Raw genomic sequence first — 19,266 nt, 5'->3', positions numbered from 1 at the left:
GATTTCCCTGCCTCAGCCTCCCAAGTAGCTAGGACTACAGGCAGGTGCCCCCACACCCAGCTAATGCTTTGTATTTTAGTAGAGATGGGGTTTCACTATGTTGGCCAGGATGGCCAGACAGACCTTGTGATCTGTCTGTCTCGGCCTCCCAAAGTGCTGGGATTACAGGCGTGAGCCACCACATCTAGCCAATTCCATGTGTTTTTACATATCCATCTTCTGTATGTGATTTCACTTGAAGAAAGGGGTCTCAAAAAGTTTGAAAACCATTGATTCAGATCATGCCACCCTTTGTTGTCATCATCATCTTCATCAGACCATCACATCCAATATGAATATATGTAAAACTTTCTATACTAAGTGCTTAACTGTAAAACCTATGTGCTTTTCCTTGAATATTGCATTATAAGATCATCAGTAAACACTTAAAACTGTATCTGTACCTTTCTGTAAATATTTCTGTAGTTTGTAAATTGTGGTTTACGTTGCATGCTTATTTATTGTCTTGTGTTTCCTCAAGTCTTTTCAGGAGGACATGGGCTAAATACAGTTTTTAAAGTTATCTCAAAATATTTTGGAAAATTTGAGGGTAAGATAGGTTTTGAAAAGGCCTGAAAAATATAACAGAGTCTTATAACATAAATGGAGTAATCGAATGTTGTAACATGACAGAAGGCAATGTTTTGAAAAATTAAGCATAGCAATTTAGTGGAAATAGGAAGAGAGGAAGTAGAGTGTTAGGGATAAATGCTCAGAAGACTTGTCTGATTTTTAAAATATGCAACCACAAAAGGCTTAAAAGTCAACTACTGATACTGATAAATAAAAGTATAGTTTTTAAATCATTTTGTTAAGTTAGATATGGTGATAGGTTTTTGTTTTTTTTTTTTTACTTTCAGTAACTTTGAATTCCAGTTTATATTTCATGTTTTTAATCACAAATAGGATGATTGTTAAAATTTTTTATTTCCTTTTATATTGGGGGAGTAGTTTCAAGAGCCAAGCGTAGTATGTTTATTAATACTTCCATCTTTTTACTTGTAGATAAACCTTTCATTATCTTTTTGTGTTATTGAAAATGGGTGGATGTCATGTAAAGAAACGTTACTTCAGTAACATGTATCTTAATTCACTGTGTAGAGTAAGCCTGGGTCTGAACTGTCCATCCATGTTCAATTTTTTCCTTCCATCATTTGTTATATTTGGTTTTGTTTTTAAAAGTAACAAAGTAGTTTGATGTGTGTCTCAAATTTATGGTTGATTTGGTGTTACCTTGCTGGTTATCTTGATTTTTCTGATTTGATATATTAACTAGTGCTGAGATTAAATAATTTATTAAAGGATAGATGATATGGTATCAACATGAATTACTTATGTTTATACAAGAGTGTGTTATGAGAAAAATGATAGCTATAGCAAATTTTAATAAAATGTTTGTTTTTTTCTCCTTATTGATATCCAAACGAGTTTTTCTATGAAATTATTTTTAATAGGCTTTAAAAATAATGTGTATATATATATTTCTATATATATATAAAAGAAAGAACAAAATGGAGGGGGAGCTGGTGGAGGTATTTGGGAGAAGAGTAAAAAAAATCAGCAAGATTTTTTTCATAGACTTCAGTTTATCTCAAGAATTTTATACATGTAATTTTTATAAAAAGTTAGCATATTACTTTAGAGAAACATTTAAAGGCTTATATCTTGAGCTATTGGTTGCTGTATTGTAAGGTTTAAGAACTTAGATTAGACAAATGTGTATAAATCATGTACCACTTTAAATACATTTTAAATTCTTAAAAAATATTAGCTAAGGTAGGATAATAGTTTTCATCAGAACACTGATCCTTTAAAGCTTTAAAAGGGTTTAATTAGATCAACTTTAGTTTTAAATATTGGTGAGTAAAACTGTATAGAAGACATTTTTTTTTAATACCCACCTTGTTTCTTGTTTTGCTTTACTAGAGTACTTTCCTCATGTTCGGTGGCATAAGCTATAGGCTGGCAGGAATATTCTATTTATTACATTAGCTGCTGACTGCTGTGGCAAGTAGAGGTTAAAATCTGAAATTCGATATTAAAGAAAACAAGTTGGCTTGTACCCATAATACACTGTACTTCAAAATTAGGTGTCTACATTAGAAGTTTTTTATTGGAGGCTAGAAGAGTTATTTTTTCTTTTGTTAAGCCAAATCACTTTTTTCTTTTTAGAGACAGTCTCACTTCTAGATTATAGTTTGTTTCAATTTAATGTCTTGCTAACACTGTTTTAAGCTAACAATTAGAAGTGTACATTTGTTAAAAAAAAAAAATGTTACATTTTTAAAAAATAAAGAAGTTAGCTTTTACTTTTCCTGCCAACTAATGGTTTGAATTCTTATGACTATATATAATTCCTTATACTAATTAAAAGCATTTTTATATATTAATAGTACATTGCACCTCTGTTGTTTCTATTTTTTTTTAAAGTATATTTTTTCACTATGACCAAGTGGCAGCAACAATAAAAAACTGCTGAAATTCTCCATGTTATTGGATAGCCAAATACTAAATGGCTAGTTTTAAAAGGAAAGAGATGCTTGGGGGAAGAGAATACAAAAAATAGAAACTAATTAGAGGAAAATGTGTGAAAAACTCATCCAAGAAATGGGAAGGAAGGAAAGAAGGCAAGAGAATTGATGGAGAAGTAGGAATAAAGAATCTTTATCTCTGTAGCTTCTTCAAGGCAGCTTGAGGTCAGTGAAATCCACAGTTAGAAGAGGGAGTAAAAAGCAAAGAAAATTGAATTGAGTTACTGACAGAAAACAGATTATTTGGAATAAAAGCTATAAAAAGATAGGAGTGAGAGGGGGATTGCGTACTTGGAAATGGAAGCAGGAAAATCTAAGAAGGGGACTGAAGCAGAAAGACAAGTGGTTTAAAATGTTGTACGCCTTTAATTAGAAACTTAAATGACCCAAATAAGAAAGTTAATTGTCTTTGAAATCTAATGTATGTACTATCTAGGTATCACAGTTGAATTTTTCCTTTGCAAACTGTCCAGATTGAAGCTAGTTCTGTCTTTCTTTGTGCCTTAGTAATTTACAAGTGTAATATGGCAGTTTCCTCATCAATTCATTGATATTTGAGAATCATCATAGATCAGGTTTATACTGAATGTTTAGAGATATAATTTGTCTACCTCAGTCATTAAGTTAGATTTTGTAGTTATAGGACATAACTAATCAATGCGTTATTCATTGATGGAAATTCCTAAAGAAACATAAAACCCAGTTTTGATCATAATAAAACTGAAAATGTTTAAATAGGAAAATACAACATAAATTATAATGATTCCCAATTGCATATATTTTAACCTACCAGAGAATCGTTTCCAAATTTGTAGGATTTCTTTTTAGTTTTAGTAATATTTAGAAGACAGATAATATTTTCTCAAATATTCTTTAATTTTCTAGAGCAAAGGTGATTGGTAAATCCTAATGATATAAAGTGAATAGTCAAAAGATGTACTGATCAGTGTAGAAATTTATTACTGTAATTGTCTTAGTTTCTTTGGTACTACTGTGACAAAACACTTGAGACTGTGCAGTTTATAAAGAAAAGACATTTATTGGCTGTCAGTTCTGGAGGATGGAAGTCCTGTATCAATGTACCAGCATCTGGCTGGGGCCTTCTTGCTGTGTTATAACAGGGCAGAAGGGCAAAAAGAGAGGAAAAGGATGTCAAATCCCCCCTTTTCTAATGGCATCAATCCCACCCATGAGGGTGGAGACCTGTCCTAATCAGACCTTAAATGTCTTACCCTTTTTTTTTTCTTTTTTTGAGACAGTCTCCCTCTGTTGTCAAGGCTGAAGTGCAGTGGCACGATCTCCTCACTGCAACCTCCACCTCCCAAGTTCAAGCCATTCTCCTGCTTCAGCCTCCCTAGTAGCTGGGATTACAGGCGCCTGCCCCCATGCCTAGTTAATTTTTTTTGTATTTTTAGTAGGGATGGGGTTTCACCATATTGGCCAGGCTGGTCTCAAACTCCTGACCTCAAGTGATTTGCCTGCCTTGGCCTCCCAAAGTACTGGGATTACAGGCGTGAGCCACCGTGCCTGGCCTTCCCCCCCCCGCCCCCGCCATTTTCTTTTTTTGAGACAAGGTTTTACTCTGTACCCCAGGCTGGAGTGTAGTGCTGTGATCTTGGCTCACTGTAGTCTTCACCTCCTGGGCTCAAGTGATCCTCCTACCTCAGCCTCTTTAGTAGCTGGGACCACCAGCACCCCCATGCCTGGCTAATTTTTGTATTTTTTTGTAGTGATGGGGTTTCATCATGTTGCCCAGGCTGGTCTCGAGCTCCTGAGCTCAACCGACCTGCCCACTTAGGTTTCCCAAAGTGCTTGGATTAGAGGCACAAGCTACTGCCCCTGGCCGGAATGTCCTACTTCTTAATACTGTTACAATTGCAGTTAAATTTCAACAAGTTTTAGAGGGGATGTTCATTCAAATAATAGCAGCAGCTAACAAATACCTTTGTCATTGGTTATGAGGAGTTATTTAGAAGAATGGAAAAGTCTCAGACTTTAGATGTACTGAAGAATGTCTGAGGGAGGAATAATCCTTTTTGTCATTATGCTCATTTCCACTAAACTGCTTTTAAACTGGGTTAGTTTCCCTCCCACACCACTAGACATAGGACTTGTTAAATACTGCTAGAGTGCACTAGGCGAATAATAAAACCATAGTCCTGTTTTGCTTTGCTAGGGTTGTTTATTTGGGACTTGTGAGGTTATCACTTAATAGTGACTTCTTAAAAATGCAAAATAATCTTCTTATATTAGATGGGAAACCACATTATAAGTGGACTGTTGTGTGGCTTGAAACTCTGTTTGCAGCTAGAAGGGGGATCTAATATAAGAAGCATTTGTTTCAAACTCTTCCGTATAGATCTACAAATGGCACACAACTGAGCACAACTCAACAAAGCCTGAAAGACTTTTGAGGAGATTTCTACCCTTGAATAGTGAAATCTGATGTTTTAAATTTAGTATTAGCCTAGAGACTGCATGTTGTTTTATTTCTTTTAAACCAGAACTCCCAGTTCGTCAGTGAGCCAGACTGCATATATCTTCAGTACCTTCTCTTTTGAAAAGTCTATCACCTGGGAAACCAAACTGATCAGGAGGAGCAGAGGGTCTGGAAGTGTGAGGTCATCAGACATTTGAGGTATTCAGACCAGTCCAAGGTGCTGATGTCTATCTGCTGCTGGGACCAGCTGGCCTTGGACCTCTTCAGCCTTTTTTTCTGGGAGAAATATTAAGATAGCAAGCATGTTAAAAGATGAACCTGTTCTCCCTAAGTGAAATCAAAATCTACTTCCTTAAACACTTTGGTTTTTCAGATTTTATTCAGATGCATTTATATTTGAGGGCAGGGAATAAATATTTTCCCTCTCTTTTTTCCCTCTTCACCCCTTACAAATTTTAGGGGATAAAAGTAATAAACATATATAGTGAAAAATTCAAATACTACAAAAATCACATAGTTCAGAATAAAGCTCCCTTCTCCATTTCCTTCCCCAAGAGGCAGCTACTTTGAACAGTTTACCATCTGTCTTTCAAAGATACTCTATTCATCATTTTTTAAAAAAAGTATTTTGCATATCATTGTGTGCCTTGTTTTTTCCACTCAATATCAGAGATGAGAACAGATACTAAAAATACATACTAAGTAAATACATACATATATTTAAACTGACCAACCCAAATGATTCTCAGTGGTTTTCATGAGTTATTTCTAAATTGGCAACACTATTCTTTTAGTTGTAAAATTCTTTGAAACAAAAATTTAAATATTCTAATGTGGATAGAATATGAGCATGAAAATAGATTGTGAAGTTTTTTTATAGTGCTATTTAAATTTGTACAGTACCTAAATACCTGTAACAAAAAATATCAGGGAAAATTCTGGATGCTGCTGTTGTGAGGTTACTGGAAAGGGAGTGATGCTGGCATGGGATTCCTAGTTATCTCTGTGATCACTCTTAGTTCCACAAAGTCTTGATACCACCAGAGGGAGCTGTTGATACTGAAGTCCTCAAATGAAGGAGTTGGTGGTGAGGAGAGTTAAGACTAGGGAGCAGCTTATGCTGATCTGTGAAGCATAATAATTATCTTGTCTGTAATTTTTAATTTTATAGGCTCTTCCCCACAGCAGACATTTCCCTTCCATGTTCCATTTCAGGTATTCTTCCCAACACATTAACACTTTTCGCTACCCAGCCTCACATCCTGCTTCCATCATACTCACATTTGTTACTGTGTTTATATTTTCTTGTGACTATAAAGTTTCTGAAACTCTTTTTGTGTTATAGTAAGCAAGTAGCCTTCTTTGGCATGGTATTTATGAACTGAGCTAGTTTTCATGTATCAATAGAAACTGCATTTTAAACCTAAATACTTCTATTTGGTTTGCTTTTGCAATGAAGCCATAAAGATTTCCTTCTATTCTTCTGGCTTATAGAAGATATTAACAAATAACAAAGAAGAGGTACTGGCTTGTACTTAGCATCTGAGCTAATGTTGTTCATATTGTCTTATTAGAACACCTGGAGAGTGCAAGTTCTAACTCAGGTATACCAGCTGCACAGAGAGGTGAGTTTGTCTAATTAAGCAAATAGTCACCAAAGGTGTAAAATTCTAGTTTGGTGGTGCATAAAATTATAGACGTCAAAGAAATGCACTGGGCGATATGGAATAGATGCCAAAATCTGACTTTTTTTTTAGGTAGAATATGTTCTTTTAAAAAACATCAATTAAACTAATATTTAAAATTTTAGTATGTTAATGGTTTCCCAGTTTCTAAGCATAAAATTTTAGCTCTTTAAAATTTGTTTTCCAGCTTAGCAGTACTAAAAGTTATTCTTTTTAAAAGGGGAACTTGTGAGGCTCACACCTCCCCCAACCCCATGTTATCAGAGGCTTTGTTGCCCAAAATCACACATGGAAGCAAAACATTAACAAAAATGACCCTTTGGTTTTCCTGTTACTGATGGTAGAAAGAAGATATTTTAGTAACAGATAAATCGGCCAGTGACTTTTTAAAATGTATTATTCAACTTTGATTCTCTCTCTTTTTTAAAAAAATTAGGGTAAAACTAAGGAAAGGAATGATTCACAAAGTTTTGTTTATAAAGTTCTAAAATAGAAACAATGGAAATATTGTAAATTAAAAAGAATGGGAAATAACGTTAGTTAAAGCACAATATGTGGTCCTTTCATAGATATTTATGTTAGACCCCACTCAGGCTCTCCCTAAGAGACATCATAACTACGACATCACCAAAAATGCTCAGCCTGCTAACTAAGAACTTGGTTTTGGACAAATCAGTGTCTAAAGCTTGACTCTTTACTATCCCTCTTATCTGACTTGAAAAGGACCATTCTTTTTCTGAGTTACAGTTAAATTACATCATCGAAAGGAGTGTTAAGACGAGTAAGAGACATCATCCATATTTTTTTCTTTGTTTTTTTCTTTTGTTTTCTGTCTGTGTTTTCAGCAACGTCAGTTGATTACAGTTCCTTTGCAGACAGATGCAGCAGCTGGATAGAGCTCATTAAACTGAAAGCTCAGACCATAAGGCGTGGATCAATTAAGACAAGTAGGCGGATGTTTCTACCACATTATGATAATCTGAGAAACATATCCCTGATTTCCCAGTGGTGAAAGCTAGACCTTACTACCCAGTAATAACATTGCCAATGCGTCATGTATTAGAGTGTGAAAGCTGCAGACTCTAATGGTCATTTAGACAAAGTTATTGAGAGGCCTTTAGATTTATTTTACCTATAGAATTGTGTTTTTAAAATTTTCCTTTTTGTGCAGGTATTATTAAAAGTATATAAATAGATATTATATCATTGTAGTTGGAAGGAAATTACCAACTCTCTTATTGAAGAGACATGCTTCTAGGACCCAAGGTACTATTTAATATGTGACATCTGTTGGTTTATTAAGTGCAATATGGAGAGGGCTAAATGAATAAAGAATTTCTGGAGAGAAAGTAGTTACCTCTTACCTTATTGCTAGGATCAGAATCATTACCTATATGTTATCTGTATCCCATGTGCTTTGGTAAATTTTGAGGTCAGTATATTTGAGTGAAAGAGCTTACCATATATTAAAAGGGGAAAAAACTACATTTCAGGGGAAAGAATATAGGATGTGAAACCCAGACAGATCTGGTTCTGAATCTTAGAAGTGCTACTTTAGTAGCTATGAGACCTTGGGCAAGTTAAGTAACTTCTCTAATCTTCCATTTCCTCATGCATGAAATGGAGATGATGATAACCTATGTTGCTGGGTTGTTGTAAGGATTATATGTATATATCTGGCTTAATGGCAGTTATTTAGTAAGTGGTAGCTATTCTTTTTTTTTTTTTTTTTTTTTTTTTTTTTTTTTATTTTTTTTTTTTTTTTTTTTTTTTTTTTTTTACTTTATAAACAACTTTTAACTAGCAAAGGTCATTATGTTAAGCTTTTAAAATTATGAGTTGGTTTATCGAAAAGGTTTGGAAAACAAATACCTTACAATTAGTTATACAAGGTTTATCTACAAGTTGACAATGATGAAGTCGTCTGAAAAAGATGGAAAAATTGCACTGGGAAATATAACAACTTTCACACTCTCCTTGTAATAATTTGTTCCTACAGCAGATAATTTTAATGCTCTGCCGCTTTTTCTTTTTCTTCACTTTATAACCAATCATTGTGTGTGTAGCTATACTGCATCAACATTTTCTTTTGCAGGAATGCCATTTTTCTTCCAAAAGAATTCCATTCCAGTATTTCCTCTCATGTTTTCTGTCTCTCTTTTTTAATTGCATGCAGTGCATGATAATTTCTTTTCTTTCATGACATGGCTTAGCCTCACAGACAGCTGAATGTTGTCATCACTTATTTGGAAACCTCAGGGAATAATTGTGTTACCAGCGTCTGTTCTAAATGTTTTCTCCTCTTTCTCCAATTTTAGCTGTGACAGTTGAAAAAGCAAGTCCAGTGGGTGATGGAAATTTCCGGAATCGTCCTGCTCCACCTTGTGCAAATTCCACAGTTGGAGTTGTTAAGATGACACCTCTTTCCTTCATTCCTGGAGCAAAAATAACTAAGTATCTTGGGATAATTAACATGTTTTTTATTCGAGAGACTACTTCTCTTCGGGAGGTAATTTTATAGAAGTTATTTCATTGTTTTTTTTGAAGTTTCTCTGAAGATTTAGTAACAAAACCAAACAAGTTTCAAATTGTTATTTTTTGCCAAAAATAATTTACAAATGTTTATTTGTATTTTAATAATCTATCTGGCTTGAGTCTAGATTAGATTTATTTCATTTAGCAGCTGAGATTATCACAAGAATTGTGTTAGTTTTGTTAGAAATCTTAGAACCTTATCATATAGTAAATAAGCAAATATCTGTGTTTAAATAGAAGTTTAAAATGCCCTGAAATAACAGCTTAGGTTTCTCAGTAGTTATTTGCCTGTTATCATTGAAGTAGTGATTTTAGATGTTATATCTAAAATATATATATTGCCTGTTATATATATTTTTAGAAATTCTTGACAGATCACATTTAGAAATAGTAGAGAACTATATTACAGATATATGTCTAAGCAGATAGTTTATATAATTTAACTCTGTTGTTTCTTCCTCCTGAGAAAGGAATGAAGCTGCTCATTTTTTACTTTCTCCAGTAGTGTATGAGGATGACATTTCTTCAGTCTTATCTCACACTGAGTATCATTAAACTTTGTAATATTTTATTTGACGTGGGAAAAGTTCAGAATCAGAGTCAGCCTGTTATATCTTTTATAATACAGGAATTTAAACTTAAGAAAAATTATGTTGTGTCATATGTTATGGAACAGGGCTACCAAGCACATTAATGTTGTGAATAGGGACATTTTTTAATTACTGAGGTGTGACATACAATAATCTTTTCAAATTTTATTTTAGCTGCAGTTTATATTTTTAAAAAATGTATTCATTATAAAGATGACTTAGCTGTGCTTTTTCACCAGCAGTGTTTCTGTACTTTCTTAGGAATAACATCCTGCATACTCTCTTTAATATCGTGCTAACCATTCTGTGCCTAGCACACAGAGTAAACACAATATATTTTTGTATAAAGGAATGAATAGCTTCTGACAGATTATTTAATTAGTTAGGTGGATGTTTTCTTTTAGGTAAATTAGGCCAGGCACGGTAGCCCACGCCTGTAATCCCAGCACTTTGGGAAGCTAAGTCGGGTAGATTGCTTGAAGCCAGCAGTTCAAGACCAGCCTGGCCAACATGGTGAAACCCCTTCTCTACTAAAAATACAAAAATTTGCCAGGCATGGTGGCTCATACCTATAATCCTAACTACTTGGGAAGCTGAGGCACGAGAAGTGCTTGAACCTGAGAGGTGGAGGTTGCAGTGAGCCGAGATTACGCGGTTGCACTCAGCCTGAGTGACAGAGTGAGACTCTGTCTCCTCCCTAAAAAAGAAGATACATTTGTTTTTATATCATTCAAATTATGTTAAGATGAAAAATAAACTATCAAGATATTCCCAAAAACCTTTCGATAGAGAATTAAAATAGATGATACTTCTACATCCATTTAAATTTGACAAAGATTTGGTGTGAAAAGCTGGCATATATTACGAATTAACCTTTTCTAGTTGCTCTTGGTAGCACATGGATATTACATTATTTTGAATCCGTAACATTTTATTTCCTAAGCCGTTTTGACTGCTTAAGCTCCCATACCTCAAAATGTTGCTTCTTGTTAGATTTTCCTTCAACAGAAACTTATAATATTAACTGTGAAGCACAATATCCCAAACATGTTAGTTGCCTGATGAGTTGTTTTCATACATTGAATTAATATTTTTAAAATTAACCCTCTGTAGCTACTGTGTCATCAGAATTTATTGATTTGATAAACAGGAGGAAATTGGTAAAAGTCAAAGAAAAAATACACTGAACTGTGATTGAGTTAGAGGCAGGCTGAAGCAACTCCCTTAATTTTTTAATTACAAAAAGTTATCTTTACAAAACTATATGTAGGATCCTCAAGGTTTTCAGAAAGATGTGATCTACTAAAATGGTTTTCTAATACTGCAGTCATTTTCCCCCTTAACTTTGAGTTTAAAGTTGGAAATTTTTTCCTAGACTATAAATAAATCCCAATAGAATTTGTGGAAATGTAGGTTAAAAAGCATTTTAGCCTATTGACTAGCCTTTAATTTCTGTTTTGCTTGTTTTTGAATATGGAACAAATACTCTGAAATACTGGGTTTTATTTCGTGGCAGTTATATATGGAATTCTTATTATATGCGTCTGTTAAACTAAATGTTAGCATGTAGTTTTGTGCAAAACAGATACAGTTCCTGACCTAATGGACTTTACAGTCTAGTAGAACTGGAGCATGGTGGACATAAACAGTTATTCATATAATTAGTATATAATTACAAGGGAGAATAAGTAATATAAAGAAATTGAACAGAGGCTATCAGAGAATATAATAGAGGAATTTACCTTAGAGTTCACAGTCAGAGAAGGTATCTATCTCTGAAGACATATGTAAATTGGGACTAAGGAGTGAATGAGTTGTCCTCTTAAAAAATTGAGTGAAAAGTCTTCAGGAACAACATGTGCAGTGACCCTGGAGTAGGAAAAGTGTTTGTACATTTGAGAAACTGAAGAAAAGGCAAGTTTGATTGGAACACGATTCAGGTTCAGAATGAGAGATATGAATAGCAGGTAAGTTTTATTGTTTAGGCTTGCCATCAATTTGTTTTAATGATGATGAGCATGATTTGATGGAGATATTGAAGATGGAAGCACGATTTGAATGCTTGCCCTGCCATTTACATGCTAGCTATTTGATCATAGACAGTCATGGGCAAATTATAAATTCTTTGAGCTTCAGCTTTATCTTCTGTAAAGTAAGGATAGTGAATCCTTGTCTGGACACGTGTTCAGTAAATGTTCATTCATGCAGTAAATTCCCATTGTGAGGGAAGTTTAAGTTATTTGTTATATTAAGATAATTTAGGATGTTTTAATATATATCCTTTGACATGTTGTATACATTGCTATATCCACACATGTATATATAGTATGATTTTCTTGTGCGTTATTATTTAGGAAGGAGGAGTTAGTGGTTTTCTCCATGCTTTTATTGCTGAAGTATTTGCAATGGTGAGAGCTCATGTTGCTGCATTAGGAGGGAATGCCGTTGTCTCCTACATAATGAAGCAGTGTGTCTTCATGGAGAATCCAAATAAAAACCAGGTAAGATGCAGTTAAAAATTCCCGATTGGCAGGAATCTGAGAATTTCTTCCATGGCCTCCTATCCCTAACCTCCTTCAAATGAGAATTGTTCTTTAGAACTATTTGAGTCTAGATACTTAAGACATTTTAATGAATTTATTAATAACCATGGTCATATATAGTCACCAGTCAATACATGCTGTTTTGACATCTCAGGTGACTAGGTATTATTCTATCATGTCTGGAATTTGTGCTCCTCAGTTACTGTTTCCACCCTCTTTTTGGTGGGTGTTTAGAAAAATATGGATGAAGCCTCAGTGGGCCTGTTTCCTCTTTTAACTGAATGAACTATCTTAATTTTGTTGTCATGCTTATGCATGTCTTTATAGCTTAAAAAAATTAATTGTAGTCTTATTTGGTATCTAAAATGTTTTAATAGGTTGTACATGATTCAAAATTCAAAAACGTGTGAATGGAAAAGTCTCTCCCTGTCTGCTGTTCTAGCCAGTTTTCTGCCCCACATGCAACCAAATTTTTTAGGATGTTATTTTTATTTTTATTTTTTTGGTAACTTCTAGAGATGTAACACTCCAGAATATGTAACCAGAGAGATTTTAGATACATACAGGAAAATATATATATATATATATATATATAGTCTTTTATCTCCCAGTTTAATATAAGTGGTAGCTTTACAGTACATACTGCTCCTCAGCTTGCTCTTTTGCCTAATTTTTCTTGGCAATGTTCTCATTTCAGATCATAAAGATTATCTTTATTGTTCGTTACAACCACATAACACTCCACAGTATAGGTCGACCAGAATTTTTTTAATTAGTCCCCTACTGATAAACATTTAGGTTGCTCTCAGTAAATGTTGTGCTAATACATACAGTGCTACAAAAAAAATGTGATACGTAAGTGTTTGGCACAAGTGTGAGCGTCTCTATAGGAAAAATTCCTTGAAACAGAATTGCTAGGTCAGAGTAGCACCTTTGTAACTTCCATAGAGATTTCCAAAGTTCTTCTCCATTGAGATATTTTGCACATTCTTTATATAAATAAGTGTATATGTAATTACATAAATGATTTCATATTGTATATATCATTTTGCAAATTGTTTTTGTCAATTTATCATAAGATTTACTCTATTGATCAAGCTTTAGGTTATTTTTTACTTCCATATAGTAGTTCAGGCATGAATATTCCACAATTTATTTTCATTTCCCTTTTGATGGGCAGTTAGGTTGTCTCTAGTATTTTGCTATTGTAAACATGATGCAATGCAAAGTTACTTATTAATCTTTGTTGCATACATGCCCAAGATTTCTTTAGGGAACACATATATATGGAACTGATGGGTCACAAAGTGTGTGTTCTCTTTCTCCTTTAGGGGATGGTTCTTTTCTAGATGGTTGAGCTTCCCGCTGCAGTGTTAAGTGTGTTGCTGTTGTCCCATGTCCTTGTTAATACTTGGTAACATCCAGCTTTTTACAGCTTTTTGCCAGTATATATGAAGTGGTGTCTCATTGTCATTTTAGTTGTATATCTCTGGCTAATAGAGGGCTTGAATATGTGTTCATATGTTCACAGGAGCTCTTTGAGTTTTCTTTCTTGTGAATTGCCCTCTTACCCTTTTCTCATTTTTCTGTTGGATTGTCTGTCTTTATCATAATGATTTAGAAGCCTGTGCTTTTTCGGCTGTATAGCACTGCCCCTTGTGTAACAGAATATGAACATGTTGAGTATAACCGAACCTGTCCTGTTTGTTGTTCTTATAGGCGCAGTGTCTTATCAATGTAAGTGGCGACGCAGTGGTTTTTGTTCGTGAATCTGACTTAGAAGTAGTGTCAACTCAGCAACCTACTGCCAACTGCCAATCATCAGGTACTGAAGGTGAAGTTACAACCTGAGGAAAATTAGGAAAAAAGAGCTCAGCTAAATGAAATTCATCTGTCTCTATTATTTTGTCATTAATTATCTTCTTAGACTTAAAATTGAACTTAATTTTAGATAAATAAGGAAGAATTGAGTAGATTTGATTTGCCTGATGGAGTCTTTTGGAGGCATGAGAATTTTCTATTCTTGACATTTTGTTTGCCTACTGTAGACAGCCAGGCCCTGTGGGATCTGAAGGGTCACTTCAGTAAGTTAAGATAAATTTTTAAGAGAACTGTAGCAAAGATGGAAACTTTGTAATTTATGTTGATTTTAATAAAATCATAATTTAAAAAATGAAATGGGAAGATTATCAGGAAATGAGGATAGCTACTGTAGTGTAATTTAGGAAGACTAAGCAAGAGATTTGCTAATTGTTAGTGAGTATGCAGTCTGATTTGAGAAACATGTGGGGACAATGGAGAAAAGTTTTCAGAAAACTACTATGTAGATTTCTGAATGTGTTTTATTTTGATGAGGAATTCAGTAACAACTGGAAAGAAAAAGTGCTTCAGCCATCTTTTGAAAACAAGTTAAAATTCTGCAACTTGTATCTGTAATACATCCTAACTCTTGTAAAAGAAAATAATTTATAATAGCTGGTATCCTTTCATTGAAAGTTTTAATACTGTCTCTAAGGAAGGAGGAAAAAATTATAATTTTGTAACTGGCAACATTTGAGTTAGTATTGAATTTGTCTAAAAGAGGCTTGACTTCAACTGGGAAGAAACTGTCAGTGAATTTTGTTGAAGTAGTGAAAATACAGTTGATCTAATAGGAACATAGAATTATTTTCTAATAATACTACACTCCTACCAAATAAACAGGATTTTAGTAATATCTGAGGGATTTTTGATGATGAGTTAGACTGTATTTGGCATAGAATTTGGAAATGTAACTTGAATGTAAATATGCTGCAGAATGTTGAATGTATACATAGAAATACTTTTTCCGTTGATGCCAAATGCCCATTGTAAATGAACCTTAAATACTACATTCCTCCTTTGCACAATAATATTTCTTTACAAAACTCATGATTTTGTTCCCCCACGACAACATACTGCCCTTAATAGTCGTTTCCTTGTTATCACAGGTGTCAATATTTTTCTGTATTTTGTTTATAATTTTATTTTTTAAATAAAAAGTTTATAAAAAGAAACTGGAACATTTCTAAATCTCTTTTTTACTTCCATCATGTAGTACTGTCAGTTTTCTGAATCACTTTCCATCCGATCATCTCCATTTGTTTCTCTAGTAAACAAACATCTATTGAGCACCTATTAAATACAAGTCTTAATTTTTGAGGGGTGTGTAGGTGTAATTTTGGCTCTTTCATTGTTTCAGGGTAGGTAGGTGTTCATTCAACAGCTGTTTATTGAATTGAATGCCTGCTAGATGGCAGGGCACAGTTTTAGGCATGAACAAAACACATATAAGTTCTTCCTCATAGAGCTTACAGTCAGTGCTTAGACAAGTAAATAATTTGTAAGATGTGGTAATGTGGTATTTTAACAATTGCTAATATTTATTGAATGCTTACTAGGGCCAGGCAGTCTAATAAAGATATTTTTGTATTAACTCTTTTAATCCTTATGGAAACCTTATTGTTAAGCACCAGTTTGTAGTTGTGGAAGCTGAATTGAGAGTTTGTGTGAGTTGCCACAAAGACAGTAAATAGTGGAGCCAAGATTCAAGTGCAGGCAATTTGGCTGTATAACCTACATTAGTAAGTGAGAAAATGTGCGTGTAGCTTGGAATAGAGGTACTTCCCAAAGGAGATGATGTTTTAGCTCAGTCAGGAAAAACAGTTCACTGGAATTGGGTATTCCCAGTTTATTCATCCATCCATCTGTTCATCCAGCCATTTGTCCATCCAGCACCTGTTAAGTGATTGCGTAGTGTGCTCCAGAGTCCTTTCTAGGCAAAGAAATAATAATAATGCAGCTATCGCTAATTGAGTGGCTGTTTTGTGTCGTGTCCTGTGTACATACGTTATTGCTAATACCTAATGCATAAGAAGCCAGGTGGCATTATCTCTCTTTTAATATGATTAATTGTATACTCATGGTGAGACCCAGACTGAATTCTTTGAAAAGCTGGAGTTTCCTTAACCACCCACACTTGCTGCCTATTTACTCACATAGGCCTGTTTGCTCCTGTGGGCTACCTTTGAAGCACAATCATCTGTGTCCAGATTGGCTCCTTCCAGAAAGGCTGTTACCCTACACCCCAAGAGCTGCTGCTCTTCCACTATGTGTGGATTGCCCCTGAAACATGAGCATCCGGAATGGACATACTGGGACTTATACTCTTTTTGAAATAGGCCAGTTTACAGCATTTACAGCAGACCTAACATACCCTTCATCCTTCATCGCCGCTCCGAAGAGAAACTACTCAAACGAATTCACTGTTTCACTTCCTACACCTCCTACTCTTCCATGATCCATTATCATCTGGGTTTTATCACCTGTTCTGCCTCTGAATTTGAACAACCGAAGGTAAGTATTGGATTGCAGTATTAAGTACTTGGCAAGTTTTTTTTTTAATGCATACAGCTTTTTCATAAGGGAATAAATGGGATTATATAAACAATGTTTAGTTTTACTTTTTACCTTTTTACCTGGTTTCCCCATCACATCCCTCCCTCTTTCCATGTTAATAACCCAGTATGTATCCTTACTTATTTTGAAAAATCTGTTACGTATCATTTAAATTCAACAAAATCATCTATTTTATGTGTATAGTTTGAGTTTGGCAAATATGTTCCATCATGTAGCCCAGATCTGGAACATTTCCATCACCAATAAAGTTCCCTGGTATCCCTTTGCAGCCCATCTACTCCTCCTTCACGTCAATGGGATCTTGTGCTCCGCAGCTTTCATTTGGCATAACGCTTTTGAGATGTGTCCATGCATGGAAGACGTTTTTGGCTATAGGAATAATAGAGCTATTTTGCATTTGAGTTTGTACTTTTTTTGTGAAAATCAAAATTTCTGTCCTATGGGTTTGACTTTTTCTTGTTTAATCTGCTGTGTGCGACAATTTCCCCCCATTTTGTTGTCTATCTTTACAGTAGCTTTTTACAATATCTATACTTTTTATTATGGACAGTGTGACTATCTTTTCTTTTTTAGGTTCTTAGTTAGAATGACTTATTTTCTCTCTTTGATTTTTTTTTGGGGGGCCATCCTGAAGGTTCATCAGTTTTCACACATCTTGAATCGTTCTCATGTCCGTATATCTCCATCAATAAAAATGTACTGTTTCTTATTTCCATAAATGCATCACTACTTAGCCAGTTTGAGTTGAGTCAGAAGTCTGGAGATCAAAACCTATCCTCTTTCCAATACGCTGCCTAATCTCATGGCACCAGGTACATAAAGACATGGAAGCATAAAAATGTGTGTTGTGTGGAAGCAACACATTTTATTTACAAACTGTCTTCTTCTTTTTCCTTCAGAGGAGGGTGTTTAACAGAGTACTTGATAATCTGATCTAAGCGCTGGATCTTTTTTGTCCAAAAAATAAGTATACACATGAACTTTAGTGTACTACTTCAGGAGGTTTACTGAAACCACTTCTTTGACCCCAGGCTGAATAAGGAAACTTGCTGAGGGAAATGTTAGGAGTGGTTGCATAAATACTGTCCTAAAAAGCTTGGCTTCTGTCTAATAGAAAAGCCAAGGCACTATAAAGACTCTCTCACACTCTTTCTCTCTCTCTATATATAACTAAATAATTATATATAATTAATATAAATTATAATTATATATAATTAATATAAATCAATTTATTTATATATTATAGTTAATATTTGTCAATTATTACCATATATGTAATTTATTAATTTAATAAATATTTGTATTTATATAACATATTTATGTATAATTACATATATATGATATAAAATAATATACCTATGGTCATAATTTGTATAAATCAGATATATAATTATATAGGTATAATTTTTTGAGGTTTGTTTTTTTCTTAGATTCTAGTACCTCAGCCTTCTGAGTAGCTAGGATTACAGGTGCCTGCCACCATGCCCGGCTAATTTTTTAATTTTACTAGACACAGGTTTCACCATGTTGCCCAGGCTGCTCTTGAACTCCTGACCTGAAGTGATTCGCCCACCTTGGCCTTCTGAAGTGCTGGGATTACAGGCATGAGCCACTGTGCCCGGCCTGAAGTTTTTTAAATAGCAAAAGATTGCAGATATTAATCTTCTACAACAATTGTTTTAAATTATGTATACATTTTTATATATAAAATGTATATATATATACATATATATATATGTATATATATATATGTATATATATATATACACATATATGGAATGACGAGATTGAACTGATTAGCATATGCATTACCTCACCTTTTTCGTTGTGGGACCACTGAGAATCCACTTCTCTTAGTAATTTTCGTAACACATTACATTATTAACTGTAGTCACCATGTTATACAATAGATCCCTTGAACTTATTCCTCCTATCTACTTGAAATGTTGTATCCTGTGACCAACATCTGCTAATGCCCCACCTCTGGCAACCACCATTCTACTATCTACTTCTATGTGCTCAACTTTTTAAGATTTCACATATACTATGTAAGATCATGTGGTATTTGTCATTCTTGCCTGGCTTAACACTGTATCTTCCAAGTTCATTCATGTTGTTGAAAATGACAGATTCCTTCTTTTTAAAGACTGAATGGTATCCCATTGTGTATAGATACCATATTTTCTTTATCCACTTATCTGTTTGTCGACACTTAGGTTGATTTTATAACTTGGTTATTGTGAAAAATGCTGTAATTAAGATGGGAATGCAGGCCGGGCGCGGTGGCTCAAGCCTGTAATCCCAGCACTTTGGGAGGCCGAGGCGGGTGGATCACGAGGTCAAGAGATCGAGAAACCCCGTCTCTACTAAAAAAAATACAAAAAATTAGCTGGGCATGGTGGCGCGTGCCTGTAATCCCAGCTACTCAGGAGGCTGAGGCAGGAGAATTGCCTGAACCCAGGAGGC

At 34.4% G+C, this 19,266-nt stretch overlaps 1 protein-coding gene across 25 annotated transcripts in view; it reads left to right on the top strand.

Annotated features, from left to right (window-relative positions):
• Positions 1 to 15,398, top strand: part of C2CD5 (C2 calcium dependent domain containing 5) — a 94,421-nt gene extending 79,023 nt beyond the window's left edge. For 8 of the 25 annotated variants that reach the window (XM_017522982.1, XM_017522980.1, XM_017522973.1 and 5 more), the window contains 5 exons: positions 6,585 to 6,635; positions 7,541 to 7,642; positions 9,014 to 9,204; positions 12,175 to 12,321; positions 14,083 to 15,398. In XM_017522982.1, coding sequence (XP_017378471.1) covers positions 6,585 to 6,635; positions 7,541 to 7,642; positions 9,014 to 9,204; positions 12,175 to 12,321; positions 14,083 to 14,214 — 623 coding nt within the window. In that variant the 3' untranslated portion in view covers positions 14,215 to 15,398. The remainder of the gene's footprint in view (positions 1 to 6,584; positions 6,636 to 7,540; positions 7,643 to 9,013; positions 9,205 to 12,174; positions 12,322 to 14,082) is intronic. The other 17 variants (XM_017522986.2, XM_017522975.2, XM_017522987.2 and 14 more) reach the window with 7 other exon arrangements.
• The last annotated feature ends 3,868 nt before the right edge of the window (positions 15,399 to 19,266 follow it).

Source organism: Cebus imitator, unplaced genomic scaffold, assembly GCF_001604975.1.
Source record: "Cebus imitator isolate Cc_AM_T3 unplaced genomic scaffold, Cebus_imitator-1.0 Scaffold25, whole genome shotgun sequence".
Taxonomy (NCBI): domain Eukaryota; kingdom Metazoa; phylum Chordata; class Mammalia; order Primates; family Cebidae; genus Cebus; species Cebus imitator.
Note: the sequence above shows the minus strand (reverse complement) of the source record. Positions and strands in the feature narration are given on the sequence as shown.